The sequence below is a fragment of the Fulmarus glacialis genome, unplaced genomic scaffold, assembly GCF_000690835.1.
Source record: "Fulmarus glacialis isolate BGI_N327 unplaced genomic scaffold, ASM69083v1 scaffold13974, whole genome shotgun sequence".
NCBI classification, from domain to species: domain Eukaryota; kingdom Metazoa; phylum Chordata; class Aves; order Procellariiformes; family Procellariidae; genus Fulmarus; species Fulmarus glacialis.
The window spans coordinates 1-17,786 of NW_009206194.1; the positions used below are offsets into that span (position 1 = coordinate 1).

Consider the following 17,786-nt stretch of genomic DNA (forward strand, 5'->3'; position numbering starts at 1 on the left):
GCCGGCCGCTCCCGACGCGGAGCCCGTGGGGGAGGAGTGCAGCTGGGCTGGGCTCTTCTCCTTCCAAGACTTGCGGGCTGTGCACCAGCAGCTGTGCTCGGTGAACTCGGAGCTGGAGCCCTACCTGCCTGCCTTCCCCGAGGAGCCTTCGGGCATGTGGACGGTGCTGTTCGGAGCCCCAGAGCTATCCGAGCAGGAGATGGACGCTCTCTGCTACAAACTGCAAGTTTACTTGGTCCACTGCTTGGATACCTGCGGCTGGAAGATCCTTTCCCAGGTGCTTTTCACTGAGACTGACGACCCCGAAGAGTATTATGAGAGCCTGAGTGAGCTGCGACAGAAGGGGTACGAGGAGGTGCTGCAGCGGGCCCGCAGACGAATCCAGGAGGTGAGGCTACTGCATGGTCCAGATATCTTCACCTTAGTGTTACGTTTTTCCTTACTCTGTGACATTTTCTTTAGTTGTTCTCTCCAGCTGCTCCCCTCTACCTTTGCGGAAGTGATCGAACCATGGGACAAAAAAAAGTACAGGAAAACTGTCCAGGTTAAAAAAAAAAAAAAAAAAAGCTGTGAAAATCTAAGTTAAAAAAACGAGGCTTAACCCTTCCTAGATCTCTAGGGCCAGGATTTAAGAAGGTGCAGATTTCCCTAGTCATCTAAGCATGCCTCAGTACTTTTTCCTGTGCAATCAAATGTCTATGTTTGTGAACAAGGATGTGATAGTTTTGGCAAAGTCTCGCTCCCAGATTTTTGTTCTTGCATTGCTTTGCACCAGGATGTGTTGGAGGCTGAATTTTTCTGTTTAATGGGAGCAGCAACATGTGGTGTTTATTTTGACAGTACAATTTAGGCACTTCAGGCCAAAAAATGTTGGGTTCCTACAGGCTCTGGGTGCTGAATCTGGTATTTCAAGCGAGATGATGTTTTCCAGTGGAATTGGAGTAACTACAACTTTTGTTCAGCTGTTAAGCCCTTAGAGTTGGGATTTTAAAAAGCAGGCTGTCCCGTCCTAGCGAGTATTTACTGTATTGTTGTTCCTAGTGTCTGACAAGACTTGGGTGTTTCAGGACACTCCATCTCTCTTTCTCATAACGTACTATTTAGACGAAAGTAGTTGAGGAGGTTCTTCTAACACTATCAGTGTGTGAGAATTTTTTCACATCTTTGTGGACTGAGGGATATGAGGATCCCGATTTTTCCAGGAGAAAAAGGAGAATTTTACATTTGTTTTTATGTTTTGGTGGCCTTGATCCAGAATGTACCAGGATCTGTCTAGGTGCGACTGTGTGAACGAATCAGGTTATGGAATTTTTTATTTTTGCAAATACTATCTAAATGCTGTTGTATGGATATAGGTCAAGTTTGGCTGCTTCAGCTGCCCACATATATCCTACCAATGTTGTGTGTTCGAAAATGTGTGGTGGTGAATATTTGTTCCTTGATGGAGTATGAGCATATCTGCTTGCTGTCTGTTTTGATGGAATAGTTTTGAGTCTTTGTAGGATTCGGGCCAAGCTTCTTCTAAGGGACTGGAGTTACAGAGTGTAAGCAAATCGTTCTATCAATGAAATCATGATAAGGGCATCCAAGTGTAGCACTGTCAGGTTCAAGTTTACTTCCAAACTGTTGTGTTAGGATATGTCATTCTGATTTTTCTTTTTTTTTCATGGCTATCTAAAGGGCTGAATTAATCCTTGTTAATTTTGGTGTACAGCCAGTAATTAGTCTAGTAGTCTTCTGCAGTAGTTTTAGTCCAGAATATATGAAAGCATATTGTCTTCCGCTTTTCTCTTTCTGACCGCATGAATGCTTGGGAGCATGTGCTTAGCTTCACTTAGCCTTCAGCTCAGCAGTTTTTATAAGGAGCTGAGCAGGACAAGAGAGTTCCTGTTAAACATGTAGAGTTTGGGAACTGGGTACCTAACTCAAAGCGTGTGGTGTTTTTTAGGAAACACTAATTTGGAATTACTGTGCAAGAACTATTTGTTTCTTGGGGAATCTCAACTTCTATTTTGTTAACACCAGTACTGTCGGCAAAAAATAAATCGGTTATCAATAGGCAATGCAAGCTTTATCCATCAAGATCTCTAAACTACAATATCTTATTCTCTGCAAATGTTCAGAACTTGGTGCAGACAAAATGGCAGAGCCTATTTGTGTATTTGACTACAGTACAACCTTCCTTTCCCATGGTAACCAATCCAGTAGTGTATCTGAAGTCAGTACAGCTGTACTTCGGTTACTGTCAGTTGTGTAAATTGATGCGTCTTTAATTAAAAGTAGTTCATGTTTAAGAAAAGAAACCAATAGAATGAGCTGCTTTTTCCCTTTTGGCTCTCAGGTTTCTCTTTTCCTTACCTGTTAGTGGTTTACTTGGTCCACAGGAAATGTCTTTCTTTTAAGCAAATACTGGTATTGTTTGTCATTGCAATTCTACGCAAATGAAGCAATGGATGATAGGTACTGCTCGGTATTTCTAAAGTAAAGGTTTTTCGTACTTTCAAGAGAACCTACTGAATCAATGTTTCATCTCTCACATCTCTTTACTTTTCCATCTATGCTTGAAGTCTGCCTGTTAGCTGAATCTGTTAGCTGATTGCAGGATGTTGGATTCCTGCAATGTTAAACGGTTTTACCTCTTACAAGAACTTTCGGGGAAAAGGGGAAGGGATTGAGCAGCATTGGCAACCAAAATGGTATCGAGGAGCATAATGAACATGGAGGGTCTTCATTAATGTAAAATTGTGCAAAAAACACGTTTAGAATGCTGAGACTTTGGCTTAACATTTTAAAATATGCCTCTGTGGTTTATAATTATTTCATATATCTCTTTTTTCCAGGACTAATTCCTCTGTGCAGTTAGACATTACTTGAGAAATGCTTGGAGTTGATTATATTCTTTGGGGTGGAGAAGCAAAGTGAGCAACAAAACCTCTCATGTTCATTGTTTCAGCATCCCCTACTTGGCCATCTGTTGCTTTCCATAAGTTACACACAAGCCAGTTTATTTTCACAGCAGTTAATAATTGTTGCTCTTTGTAATAGGCATTTTTATCTCTGTCTCAATTATAAACCTTTAATAAGCCAGAAAAATGTTGCAAGTAGAAACAGATCCAAGATGAGGAGGAAAAATAGCTGTAGAGGAACTGTATGACCTGGAATTAATTTCTTCTGCACAATTTGCAGTTTTGAAATAGCACATCCTTTATTTTTTCAAATAAAACTATTAATTCTGGAATAGCTTAGGAATTTAATTTATGTTAAAATAAACACTTGTATATAAAGGAGTAAACATTGTTCTACCTCATTTTTGAAAACGAATAAACACTTGTTTGGAGCCCTTGTTCCTTAAGCTTATGCCCGTTTAAAAAAATTCCTCAGGTGCTCGGCTAGAGGTCTGAGCTCCCAAATACAGACATGATACAGAATCAGTTAATGACCAGATAAAAAGATGTTGTTATTTCAGCAGAGAGGATGACACTGAATCCTTACTTGGGATTCTGGCTTCTTGGCCAGTATCTCCAAAATCTTAAACTTTGCATCTAGAAGGCAGAAAAAGTTCTCCTCTGTACTCTTGTTCCTCCCAGTTTCCTATCTGTGTTCCTCCCCATATAACATGGGAGGAGTTTTTCTAGGCTAAGTGTACATGCTTGTAAATTTTTGAGAGTATAGTAATATCAAAGATGGTGTCATACCTCTCTGTCAATGCTGTGTTGGCAAAAGGTTGAAGGAAGTCACAGTTTCGCTGAATAAAAAGTGACATTAGTATAAACTGTGATTAAAAGGATTTGGTGGCTTAGTCACACCAACAAACATGTTCCATTGTATGCTTATCCATTCACTTGCTCTTGCATAGTGAGTTGTGAGTTTGGGAAGCCTATCTTTACATTACATGCCTACTTCAGCATCTTTGAATTAATAGTACCTGTGAATCTCTCTGCTCCTTATAGCTGATAATTGCCATGGCAGTCTGAAATTTGGCAGATAATAGCCTATAGGATCTTGAATGCTAGTTATAAAACTAGTGAGAGACTTGCTTTCATTTTGCTGCTCTGTAAAATCTATGAATTCTAGTATCTGCAGGCAGACTGTTAAAAGACCATTTTGCATCTCTGTCCTGTGTGTGTTCTTTTGAATTGCTTTAACAGAAAAGTTCAGAAACACTTCTTAGTGATGACTAAATTCTGAAGAAATTCTGAGAGCATCTTATTTTCTGTGGCTAACCTAAGACTGCCTTGGGAGTGAGGACCTACTGATATTTTTAATCTCCTTCCCCTGTATCGTGGAATATTTTACTAAGCACCAGCATAGCCCTGGTAACTTTTATCTTATGTAGGTTGGCTTAATTTTCTTTTGATTCAAAAGGCTTGAAAGGTTAAGAAAAATTAACATAAAAACCTTTGATCTATTTTGTTACAGTAACAAGTTCTATGAGAAGAAAATGTAGGGTTTTTGATAGAAATCTGTATTGTCATTTTCTTTTCTTCTTAAATCAGTATGTATACAATTTTTTAAAATTACTTTAACAGTAATTTAACAGTAGGGAAGTATTTTTTGTTTTCAGTGACTGAAATATGATTGGCAAATCACACAAATCGATAAGTAATTGATTTGGTTATAAATCATGGAATTGCACATTTGTTGCTTTCAAAGGGTGCTGTCACATATTTCTGTTTACGTCAAAAAAGCTAAATAATGTCTATAGGTTATTCTTTTGTTTTGTTGAACCTGTTCTAATATTTCAGAGAAAATTAATATTTGGGATTATCTCAGTAACTAGGAGAATTTTATTTCCTTGCTTTTGACTATGTGCATTCGGTTCTAAAGTAAATGTGTATATGGTAGGTAGTGAGGCACCGTACCAAAAATGCAAGTTTCCCAGAGGTAAGGTGACCTGTTTTTATTCAATGATCTTCTGCTAGGCGCAGTGTGATTTAAAGAGAGATTTCAACGTCAAACTCGTAAATAATGCAAAAGTAAGTAATATTAAACACTACAAAAAAGTATTCAGTGTTTCAGTAATACAAAAAACAAATCCTAGCAGTAGTGTTTCCATCAAAACCAGTGTAATATCCTTCTATGCAAGAAGCAAAGAAAACTGGATCCTGTTTGTTAACTGCAATAGCTAGATTTAGAAGATACATAAGGTGTCTTAGGAGACAACACTGGTTCATATTTAACTTTGGGAGCAGTGAGTATTAAAATAAGATATACTGTGGATTTTTTTTTCCTATTGACATGAATAGAGCAAAGTTAAGACTAATACTGAGCATTCCGGAAATCCAACCTATTTTTGTTTGAAAGCTTCTTTTTACATACTCATTATTTGTGGTGTTAACATCCATTCCCAGTAAAACTGTTTTGCGTCTTCTGAATACTTTGTAAAGAGGCTGTTTAAATACTGTACCAGTACTATAAGTTAGTACTAACCAAAATGTAATACGTCAGCAGCTGCACGGCATGCTCTGCAGAATAGGTAAGTAGACTCCAAGTTCTTAGGGGACACATGATAATAGTACTGTGGCTGGTACTTGTGTTGCTGTCTGTGCTGGTTTTGGCTGGGATAGAGTTAATTTTCTTCATAGTAGCTAGTACAGGGCTGTGTTTTGGATTTGTGCTGGAAACAGTGTTGATAACACGAGGATGTTTTAGTTACTGCTGAGCGGTGCTTACACAGAGTCAAGGCCTTTTCTGCTTCTCTCCCCACCCCACCAGCGAGTAGGCTGGGGGTGCACAAGAAGCTGGGAGGGGACACAGCTGTGACAGCTGACCCCAACTGACCAAAGGGATATTCCGTACCATATGACGTCATGCTCAGCATATAAAGCTGGGGAAGAAGAAGGAGGGGGGGACGTTCGGAATGATGGCGTTTGCCTTCCCAAGTAATCATTATGCGTGATGGAGCCCTGCTTTCCTGGAGGTGGCTGAACACCTGCCTGCCGATGGGAAGTAGTGAATGAATTCCTTGTTTTCCTTTGCTTGTGTGCGTGGCTTTTGCTTTCTCTATTAAACTGTCTTTATCTCAACCCACGAGTTTTCTCACTTTCACCCTTCTGATTCTTTCCCCCATCCCACCCGGGGCGGGGGGGAGTGAGCGAGCAGCTGTGTGGGGCTTAGTTGGGGTTAAACCATTACACTGTCCAACCAAATATATTTTCTTCCTTGTCAGCCATCATCTTTTTATTTATCTAACTTGCAGCTGCTACCTAAATTAGCAGTTATTTCTGGTTGTTACAAACTAGTCCTAAGTTAATAAATATTTTAAAGGCTCAGCATTTTAGACATTGGAAGATCACACCTGACTCATTCTGCAATCATCAAACCCAGTAGCAAGGATACTGCGATACCTTTTCAAATAAGCAGAATTAAATGTGGAATGGTTCATCCCTTCCGCTTTTCTGCAAATAATAAAAATCTAAGTCACACGGATATTTTGTTTTCAGTGTTTCAGTGAGTTTCTGAAATGTGTTCTGTATATGTAAATCCATTTTACAAGTTAAACACTTGATGATGACATCTGATACTACTGGAAGACGTAGAAGTAAGGTAGAGGGGCTGTATCACTTGAGATTCTGGGACCCTTACAGTAGCAAGGATAATTAAATACGCCACAGCTCAGTCGTATGGTGGATTCACAGTTGCTGAAAACCTAAGATGTAATTACATATAATTTTAAAATACATGCTTTAAAATGGCTTCTAGGAATTCCATATTTAAAGGACATTAGACCATATTACCATAGTATTTGCTTCTCTCCTTAGTCTGGGTGTTAAAACCTTCTAAACCCTAAGCAAAATAACAATTTACCTTTTAATTGAAAATCTTACCTTTTATCCTTCTTCCATTTGGTATCTTCTGGAGTAAATGTTTGGTTTTTTTCTACCGCCCTTCCCTTTTACTTCTGTTTTATAGGTAGCAGCAAATTGTTTCAGAGATTTATAGACTTACGATAATAGGTTAATTAGATTTGTTTTTGTTTTTGTTTTTGTCGATCTTTTTGTGTTGTCTCTTTTCCAATCCCAGTAGAATACTTGTTTTGGATTTGAAGTTTGGGGTTTTTTTCTTTTTCCCCCTTTCTACAGTGCAGTTACGGCATATATATGTAGATAGATTTCATGCATTCTTTTATTAATGCCCTGTCAAGTTTGACAGGAGCTAGCTGAAGATCATGAATACTACTGCTGTATCTGAAAACAGCAGAATGCTTAAACTAATGTACATTTCTTCAACACATGTACAAATGATATGTACACAAAGAAAAGGACATCTACTTGAAAAATTAGGTCTTCCTTAACAGAACTTAAGTCTTACGTGAAAAAAAAGAGTACATTCTGTGGAATATAGCAATACTGTTCAGTACGACCCTTAGGAAGCGTAGACTGAATTTTTAGAAACTGAAGACGGCAGCTTGCCAGTCTCATAGTTCATTTCCTTATCCAAGTACCTGGGAGAAAAAAAAAGGAAATAAAATGCAATATATCCTCTGTTTAACTGTCTGAACTGGGATTGGGGAACCGTTTATGTGTTGTAGTTGGGGGAGTATTCTGCTGTTGAGATTATTTTATTTGATATTCCCCTTCAAAATTTGAATTGTTTTGTTTCCCTAGATGTAGAGGTAGACTTTCCTCTGTTTTTTGTTTAAAGTTGTTCTAGTTGATGCGCAGCTGCAGCATTTTCATGTGCCAGAGTATTTTGAAGAGGTGTGTACCACCTGTGTAATAAACACTCTGTAATCCGTTACGCTCCTCGGGATTCCCAGCTCACTTTATTTCTTAGCTTTTAGGGGTGGTTTTGGGTTCTTTTCTTCGTGTTTACCTTTGTCTTGCATATTTTTTCTCAATTTTTCCAGCATTATTTTATTTCTCTTCAAATGAATGTCCTACCTTCAAGTCGATGCCTTTTAAAACTGCCTTCTTAATCCAGTACCTTTTTTTCCCTTCTGTTTCTGGCTGAAATAGTATTACACAGGCAGGCTTAGAATTTGAAAGCAGATCCTTTCTAATCATTTCATCTTTTACGTTTCTTGCTATAATATGACATGCTTACAGATGATCAGTGAGGTTTTTGTTATTCTTTATATATGTAAATATTGCTACCACAGAGCTGAAGAAGGCACTGAAAAGCAGAGTTATCCAGAAATGGCTGCACCTACCATTTTTCCTCTTTGGGTAAGTGCTTTTAAGTATCCCTTTTTTGATATTAGTAGAAAGATACCATTGCAGTCCACCAGGAAATTGCTATTTTTGGCAAGAACATCAGTCAAAGCGGGGACTGAGTCCACCTGAAGATACATCTGCAAAACTTTATCTTTTCAAGAGATGAAAATTTAGCCGTAAGGAATATGGTAGAAAAAGGAAGGTAGCATAGGAGGAGAGGGAAGGAGAATGATGGTATTCTTAAGATACATATTGACATATAACTCTGTGATGTTACGTGTATGTATCTGAGCTGTTTCTCAGTCTGCTATCTGCTAAATAGGGGTTGGCAGTGGAGTAAGGTGGGATTGTGGGATGTTAAGCCTGTTGCTTTAGCAGTTGAGAGTATCTTCTAAATAGGTTCAAACCTCTTCCTCCTTTATTTTCTCCAGAGAAGAATCAACTATTAACATTTTGTGATATAATTCTACTGTGGGTGAGTTTATAATGCCGCAGTGTATTTTTTTAGTACCATGCAAAAGCAAGAGAAGCAAGTGAACATGATTTGAACTCTGTAGAGGAACCTGCACCTAAAACATATTTTGCGATTTTGGGCAACTGGTGTACTCAGGAGTTGCCAGTAATATAACAGTTACATTGTTTCTTCTCTCTTTCCCAGAAAACAAACAAACAAAAAAACCCTAGTTAAAATAAATTCACTTTATTTTTAAAATATACCACAAGTTATTGTTAATCTATTATGTTGTAAAAGCTTATAAATAAGATATTCTGCTGTTGTAAACATTTTCCTGTGTTAAAAATTGAGTGTCCAGAAGTTTTGTCCTGCTACTGGTATTCAGCATGATAGTGCTCTGGTGAAGGGGCCTATGAGGCTAACAGCAACTGTAGGTTTAACCATGTAGTGTATACTGATCTAGATTAGAAGATTGAGAGTTTTTGAGGAAGGGAGCCAAAGTTAATAGACATTGGAACAATTTATTTGAATTACTCATGCATCTTGCGTAATATTAACATCACTGTAACCATTCAGAACAAAGATCTTGGATAGTTCACTGAAAATCCCTGCTTTAGGTGCAGTTCTTGTTTAATAGCAAACATGCAAGAATGTTTTAAGAATGGTGAAAAAAGAATTGTGCCCTTTCAGGAAGTAATAGTATGATCGCATCAGAAATCTGGTGGTGCTATTTGCTAGAACACAAGTTAGTCTTTAAGAATAATTGTTGAAGCCCTTGCATAACTTGAAACAGGATTATAAAAACAAAGAAAATAGTCCAAATTTGTTGGGCAGGAGATTGGATGATCTCATAGTATCTTCCAGTCATAAGCTATATAAATTAATAAGAGAAATGTGTGTTTGTTTTAATTAGTTTGTTGTTAAGACTTGCCCAATTTCCATTTTCTGAAGAATTTGGGCCTGAAATATAAACCAAACCATTATTAGTTTGTCTGAAAACTTCATGAAGAATTCTAACACACAGTGGTAGATGTTAACTTGAAATGTCTTCCCAAATGTCTCCTTGTTTACTAGCTGTTGCTTGTCAACTGTGTCCATTATTATTAGTAACATTATTAGAGGCTTATTTGTGCAGTTTGGATTTTACTTTTGGATTAACTCTTCTGCTCGTAGGCAGAAAGGTGTTTTGATGTGCAGAGAACTTCCCTGGCAAGCTATTTTTTTTAAAATCATCATCTGGAGCTGTTCAGAGTAGATGTAAATGAAACGCTAGCGGTGTATCTGCCTATGATTCTGCTCACCAGTTGCAAACATTTTGGCAGAGGTTGTTTTCAGTAAAAAAACTTTTACTGGTAAGACCCTATCTCTGGGTTTCCTTTCTATCTATTCTTTTCTGTTTGTGGTATTTATATAGTAAAAGTTATCAAATGTGTGGATTTTTTTTTTGTTATGTATGGGGCAGACAAACATTACCTATTCAGAAAAATTTTAATGCTTAGTGGACTTTTTTTGTCAACGAATTACTCCTGGAAAGGTGTTATAAAACACTTCCAGTCATTCAGCAACCTTTTTTATTTTTTCTGAAAGTAAATTGAGTACCTCTGCTTTCTTAAATGGTAATGGAAATTTTTGTTTGTTTTATGCTACTGTTATAGTACTTTCCAAAATGCATTTGTAGACAAATGTTTATATGACCTTCTTTTGGAAAAAATGCTGTGATACTGGTGTAAGGGAACTGGATGGTGTTTTTTCCTTTGAGAAATGTTGTTTAAATAATCAATTAGCATTTGTTTGTGATGACTTGCAGACAATTTATGTGGGTCATCTAAAATTAGTAGTAGCATAACTTTTCACATAACAGCATTGCATCATTACTTGTTTTGAGCTACTTTAGGGAGAGTGTATTGTAAAAGATTTTTCAATAACTTAGAATCATAGATTATTATGTTAGAAGGAACCTCTCTGAATTTTGTAGTTGAACCCCATGCTTAAAATAGAACTAATTTTGATTAGGGCTTTTCTTTTTTTAAAAAAACCCAAACTTTAAATAACACTGTGTACTTTATATCTGTTTTAAGGAAATTTAAAAAACGAAAAAGAAACAAATGTATTAATTCAGTTGTGAAACTTTTGAGGGAGAAAATCTGTAGGTCAGTTTTAGAAGTTTCTGAGAGTTTCTAATTTTTCTACAAATAGCACTGTGGCTTCAGAGCCCAAATTCTTCAGCCATCAGTAATGTGATATTTGTTTATAATCATCAGATGTCAGAATTCTAAATTGTACCATTTTGTCACTTCAGAGTAGTATAATTCAGCAAAAAATCCATATGTGGGAGGAGTTTAAAAAATCCCAAACTACTTCCAATACTTCCAAAATCCCAATACTACTTCCAGCTGTTCTGGAAGAGTTGAATTAATAGGTAAATGGTATCTATTATTTCAACTGTGTTTTATCATGCTGCTTTATCATGCATGGATTTTATTTCTCCGTAACTTAAACTGCATATTCTTTCCCTTTTATTTCTCCATGAAAACAGGAACAAAAGCAACCCAAACAGGTAACACCACAGAACACAAGTCTGTGTTTGCCTGATACTAATATAAATTGCTTTTGTCTGAAATGTGCTGTTATGGAAGTGATTTAATAGCTTGTTATTTACATGATATTTGCTGTTAGAGTAAGAGGAAAAACAGTGTGCATGATATGGGATTTCAGGAGTTTCTTGATATCTTATTTAGCCTTTTGTTAGTATTAGTGGGCTGTAAATGTGTTCTTTTTATTGGGCTTTTTTGGATGTTGTATTGAACTTTTAAATAAAAAACCCCATTATTTTAGCTTAGAAACTTTAAAAATTGCATTTAGTCATCCATAATGCTGTTTCCTTCTTAGACCTGCCTTTCCATGATTTCACCATTCTAAAAAGTGCTGTAAAGGTTGAAACAGGGTTGAACTATACCAGCCTTGAGAAATCACACAGAGGGCCATTTGAGTTAACTGTCAGCTGTCGTCCAGGCTTCAGAAGTGGTTCATCAGCTGCATTCTTGAAGAGAGCTGAAGAAGTGGATCATCAGCTTGCTAATGCTGAAAGAGGCGGGGTCCTACTGCTTTCTGTCCTCCCCCCTTCAGCTTTGTGTTCCTTACCGTTGTGCTTCTCTGTCCTTGTGGTGTGCTGATTCAACTCAGTAAAGTAATCCAAGGGAAACTACAGAAATAGCTTTCTGCCAGATGCTCAGTTAGTTTGCTGAAGGGTCTGAGAAATACCAAAGCCAGTGCAGCGGAGGACGAGGGCACCTGAGAGCAGAAGGAGCAAGGAGTTGGGGTGGAATTGGAAGAAGAGAGGGAAGAGGGCATGAGAAGTGGGATCTCCTGTCGATAGGAGCAAGCCATTAGCTCAGCTCAGCTTTAACAAGTAAATTTCACCTGTATCAGTGCTTTGAATCTGGTATTGTCATAATGCTTTACCCGCTTTGAATTACATTTTTAAAAGTCTAACACTAGATTTATCAGACATTTGGGAATATCTGCTACCATGCCAAATGCATTGTAAAACTGCTAAGACTACTAATTCAGTGCTGCTGATATGATTCCCATGAGCTGACTTCAAAGTGAAATTGATCAGACATCTTAAATTTTTTTTGTTTGCATCAAATTTTCACCTTTGTTTTCTTAAAAGGACATTTGCTCTTTGACGGAGAGGGTATTTGGCTAAGTATGTGTGCTGACATTGCAAACCTTACACAAAGAAGGCTTTTAAGAGTAGCATTGTAATACCTGCTAAGTAAATGTATTCATTGTATGCAAATATTAGTTTGTTTAGACAGTTGTCAGTTTTGAGGCTCTTGAATATGTTTTCCTGACTAATAGCGTAGTTCAGAAGCACAGAAGAAGAGGGTCTGTGGACCAAAAGTTAATGTATTTTATGGCACAGCGTGAACACTTATGTAATGTATGTTCTCAGTCTTCTGGGTTTGGGGTTTTTTTCGATCGTACTCCTGCAGAAAAAAATTACTTAGAACTCATTAGGACATGTGTAAAAGAAGCTCTTTGCCAAGCCTTCAGGGTGAGGTGTTGCCTAAAAGTCTTTTTGTTCAGTTACCATGTTCCAACTGATCAGTGATTCATTAGTGACTTTATTTTTTAGTTATTTTGCCCCTTTCCAAAGGGAAGGAGTCTCAGAGTGCCATAATAACTTTGAAATACAGTAAACAGATGTATTTTATTCATCAAATTACATTACAATGTAAATACTTATTTCTGTGTTACTAACAGCAGAAAAAAGCCTAACAGTCCTGTACAATGAGCGCTCCTATGCAATTAGCCCTTGTTTGCTATGATTTCTGTAGCTTATTTGTGGCTGTGCTTTTCTAAGTAATATATTAAATTAAAACAAATACCTGGTTTTTATAGGCACTCATTTGGCATGATAGTGTAACTCAGGAGTGGCATAGCCACATCATACAGTAAGGTAAGGCGATCAGACAAGTACCATCTTAAAATAAAAGCAACTTTTATCATGATGTTCCACATATGTTTATCTTGTTTATAGAAAAGAAGATGCATAGTTTTTAATTGTTGACATCTCCCTCTTAAGCTTTCAGAAGAGATCTGGTGTGCCATACATTGTTGTCAGAGTTGGCAGCTTTAAGCCTGAGCCTTGAGATATTCCAACAAGTTATATATATGCATACAGCTCTGCTGAGATTTCTATTTAGAAGTTCAGATGGGAGGAGAGAAGTTGCATTGTTCAGTAATGATGCATACATGGAAATAATGTTTTGGCTCACTTGACTATGTTAAAATACTACTTCAGTTTTTCCTACCCAGTTCAGTTTTTCCTTTTCTACGGACTTGTATTACAGGTAGTATATTGAAATGAGGTGCATTTTGGTAGGCAGTATAAATGAACTTGACAAAAGTAATTTTTACTGTCCTAGGAGCTGTTAACCTAAGTATAAACGAAGATAACTGATATGACTGAAAAGAGGCCAGGTAATCTGCAGTGTGCTGGTCTTAGCCTTCTGGTGTGCTTTCTTGTAGTGGGTTGACCTTGGCCACCAGGTGCCCATCAAAGCTGCTCTATCACTTCCCCTCCTCAGCTGGACAGGGAAGAGAAAATATAACAAAAGGCTGTGGGTTCAGGTAAGAACAGGGAGATCACTCATCAATTACTGTCATGGGCAGAACAGACTCAACTTGGGGAAATTGATGTAATTTATTACCAATGAAATCAGAGTAGGATAGTGAGAAATAAAACCAAATCTTAAAAACACTTTCCCCCCACCCCTCCCTTCTTCCTGGGCACAACTTCACTCCAAATTTCTCTACCTCCTCCCCGAGTGGCACAGGGGGATGGGGAATGGGGGTTGTGGTCAGTCCATAACATGTCATCTCTGCCGCTGCTTAAAAAAACCTCCTCGCGGTCTTCCCCAGCTCCAGCGTGGGTCCGAGCCAGGGGAGACAGATCTCCACAAACTTCTCCCATGTGGGTCCTTTCCACGGGGTGCAGTCCATCAGGAACAGACTGCTCCAGCGTGGGTCCCCCACGGGGTCACAAGTCCTGCCGGCAAACCTGCTTCAGCATTGGCTCTTCTTCATGGGGCCGCAGGTCCTGCCAGCGGCCTGCTCCAGCGTGGGCTCTCCGTGGGGTCACAGCTTCCTTTAGGGCACGTCCACCTGCTCCAGCATGGGGTCCTCCATGGGCTGCAGGTGGATATCTGCTCCACCATGGACCTCCATGAGCTGCAGGGGGACAGCCTGCCTCACCATGGTCTTCAGCACGGGCTGCAGGGGAATCTCTGCTCCGGCACCTGGAGCATCTCCTCCCCCTCCTTCTTCATTGACCTTAGTGTCTGCAGAGTTGTTTCCCTCACATATTCTCCCTCCTCTCTCTTCCGACTGCTGTTGCCCAGCAGTTTTTTTCCCCTTCTTAAATATGTTATCCCAGAGGCGCTACCACCGTGGGCTCAGCCTTGGCCATCAGTGGGTCCATGTTGGAGCCTGCTGGATTGGCTCTGTTGGACAAGGGGGAAGCTTCTGGCATCTTCTCACAGAAGCCACCCTTGTAGACCCCTGCTACAGAAATCTTGTCACCTAGATGCAATGCCTCTCTGCACACATGTACTGAGGTACACAGGCTTTCTGCATGCAGGTAACAGACTGTTTTAAACAGAGTTTAAAGAGGAATAGTGTGGCTTGCTTGATACAAGCAGCTCTTCAGAGGCCTAGAAGACACATCTTATGGAATTGTTCCTTTTTGTTTTAAACACATTGTGTTTTACTTCCCAAGATCTTTTTTGGGTTTTGTTTTCTGTGCATGTGTGTTTGCTGATTGTTTCTTAGAATAACTGCACACTTTGAACTTGTTTGTTATGTGTGTTTTATGTGTGCGTTTGGTTTGATTATTTTAATTAATCTTCTCTAAACAGCCCTTCAGAAAATCCCCCCCAGACAATAAACTTTGCAGTGCATCACCATACACTTCCAATTCCCTGTTTTCAGAAGCCTCGTTGAAAAAATTTGACTTTTTTGTCCACTCAGTAAGTGGATGATTGCTTTACATACCAATTACAAACTGTGTGTTTTCCAAATAAGCTTAATATGGAACTCACTCATTTGTATCTTCTTTTTATCTTAAGAGGTTAGACAGATGTAGTGCTGGTTCCAGCACTTCTCATGCTGGGCAGTATTACCTTATTTGTTTATGCTATCCCAACTGTATCCATCTTTTGTATTCTCTTAGATGATTTCTGGTCCTCTTAGATGATTCCTACAGTAAAATAGATCTGTATTGGAGAGTCAGGCTTTGGTCTGTTACTGGGGCATTCACCTGCTACCACAATGCGAATGGTCTTTTTATACTAGAAAAGCAAGAATTGTTGATGGCAATGGAATCATGCAAACAGAAGGCTAAACGTCCTGGCAAGGCTTGATCTTTTAATCACAACAGGTGACATGTAAATACAGGACCATGCGTGTAAGAGAGAGAAAAGTAGTTTGCCTATAGTACAGATTTCATGTAGTTGAGACTCCTGCACATTACCAGGGCATGTGGGAGTGTGTTTGCTTTTAACAAGAATTTTTTTTGTTTGCTTAAAGATAGCTTAAAAAGAGAGAGAATAGAAACAATTTTAAGCACGTTCTGATACAAGAAATTGCAGTCTAAGTTCAGTTGCTAAAATTTTGCATCTAAGTTTTATGTACTCTGGAGCTTTACTTCTTTGGAACTCAAATTGTCTGGAGCTCATGGCAGACTGTTGCAAGGGTATCAGCACGAGGATTTGGTATTTTAGGACTCCTGTTCAGTGGAAAGAATGGAGTATCTAAAAACTACTCTATATGGAGTACTGTACTTCTCTCTGAAAACAACTATCCTTAGTTTTACCTGTGATCTTAAATATGCTGCTTCAATTAAAAATCTTTAGAATTTGTTCTGGAAATGGCAAGTAATACTGTCAGGCTTCCGAGAATCTAAATTCATAGGAAAATAGGGTATTCTGTAATTACTATTACTCCAAAAATATGAAGAAGCTTAGGAAGACACTGAAAAATATCTTTATGGCCTGTTTTAGCTAAAAATGGGTATGTGTCATATTGCAAGGTTTTTATAAAATATGCAAAATAAAATAGGAATATCAGGGAAAGTTTTGGGAATAGTAGCAAAGGAAATGTAAGACCCGACTCTTCACTGATTAAATCAAGCTTTGGGTTATGCCCCCAACTGAGGTCAACCCACACATAATTGCACTGTCTGCTGTAATGCTTTTAAAGCTTTATGGACAAAATAATTTTTTAAAAAATACTGAAGACAGAAATAATCTTTGTTACACAGTTCAAATATATGTGCTGTTAAATTGAAAAAAAAAAGCTTCCTGCTGGTTAGAGTCTATCTGCATAATAGTTGCCTAAAATATATGGATTCATTTAGTTGTGAACAATGTAACATCTGTGAAACATGATTCTTAAAATAAATGCAGTATTCAATGGGTATAGCGCTAGTCAGGCCTGTACAGGATATTACTCTACCCTCCTCCACCCACTGCTTTAAATAATATAATTAAAAAATTGTGCAAGTCAAAAATTCATACTGAGACTGTTGAAGTAAATGAACAGTAACACTGAATGTCTGTGCTGAGAATTAATCATGAGTGGGGCATAAAACATGCCACAAAAATTGTTCATGTATTTTATGCCAACACCTTGAAAACTGCATGGTTTTAAGATACCAGGTTGGTTTAGGCATTCGGCCAGCTTAACCAATGTCTCCATCTTACTAAAAGGTATTAGCTGAATTTTCACGTTTCTAATATAGTGTATCGTCTAGGTACTGTCTGTCTGAAAATTGGAACATACACAGTTAAACTACCTGTGAGTCTATGGAGGGCCTGATTGCCTTTATGACATTATTAATTCAGTGGATTCTGTGCTAGACCCAGTGTTACTGTTATCCGATATCTGAATAGTATCTGGATGGCCGCCAGCTAAAAAAATGCTTCAGCTGACTTTGATCCAGAACAGGAAAGCTTCTGTTGGACTGCTTTATGGAGCGAAGTGGAAGAGGTCCTCTAGCACCATCCATCCCCTGTGTCAGTGCCCCGTTAGGACTGGTGGCAATAAAGCAGCCTGGACTCTTCATCAGGCTTACAAGGCTCTGTCCAGAAGCAGAATCAAAGCTATCAGTCTTCTCTTCATACCACACTGTGTTGGGGGAGGCTTGGTGATTGGTAATCACATCAGTTCCAAAACGTGAGAGAGTGGTCTGACCCTTCTGTATTCCTTCAAACTGTGTATTTTATGTAGAATCATAGAATCATTTAGATTGGAAAAGACCCTTAAGATCATTGAGTCCAACCGCAAACCCGACACTGCCAAGTCCACCACTAAACCATGTTCCTAAGCACCATGTCTACACCTCTTTTAAATACCTTCAGGGATGGTGACTCCACTACTTCCCTGGGCAGCCTGTTCCAAAACTTGACAAACCTGTCAGTGAAAAAATTTTTCCTAATATCCAATCTAAACCTCCCCTGTCACAACTTGAGGCCATTTCCTCTCGTACTATCAGTTGTTACTTGGGAGAAGAGACCAACACCAACCTCACTACAACCTCCTTTTAAGTAGTTGTAGAGAGCGATAAGGTCGCCCCTGAGCTCCTTTCCTCCAGGCTAAACAACCCCAGT

General features: G+C 38.5%; 1 protein-coding gene across 1 annotated transcript in view; it reads left to right on the forward strand.

Annotated features, from left to right (window-relative positions):
• Nucleotides 1-10: 10 nt before the first annotated feature.
• JMY (junction mediating and regulatory protein, p53 cofactor) overlaps nucleotides 11-17,786 on the forward strand; it is a gene marked incomplete at both ends in the record, with an annotated part of 46,672 nt that continues 28,896 nt past the window's right edge. The window contains one exon of the mRNA XM_009575661.1: nucleotides 11-388. Within this exon, the coding sequence (XP_009573956.1) occupies nucleotides 11-388 (378 nt within the window). The remainder of the gene's footprint in view (nucleotides 389-17,786) is intronic.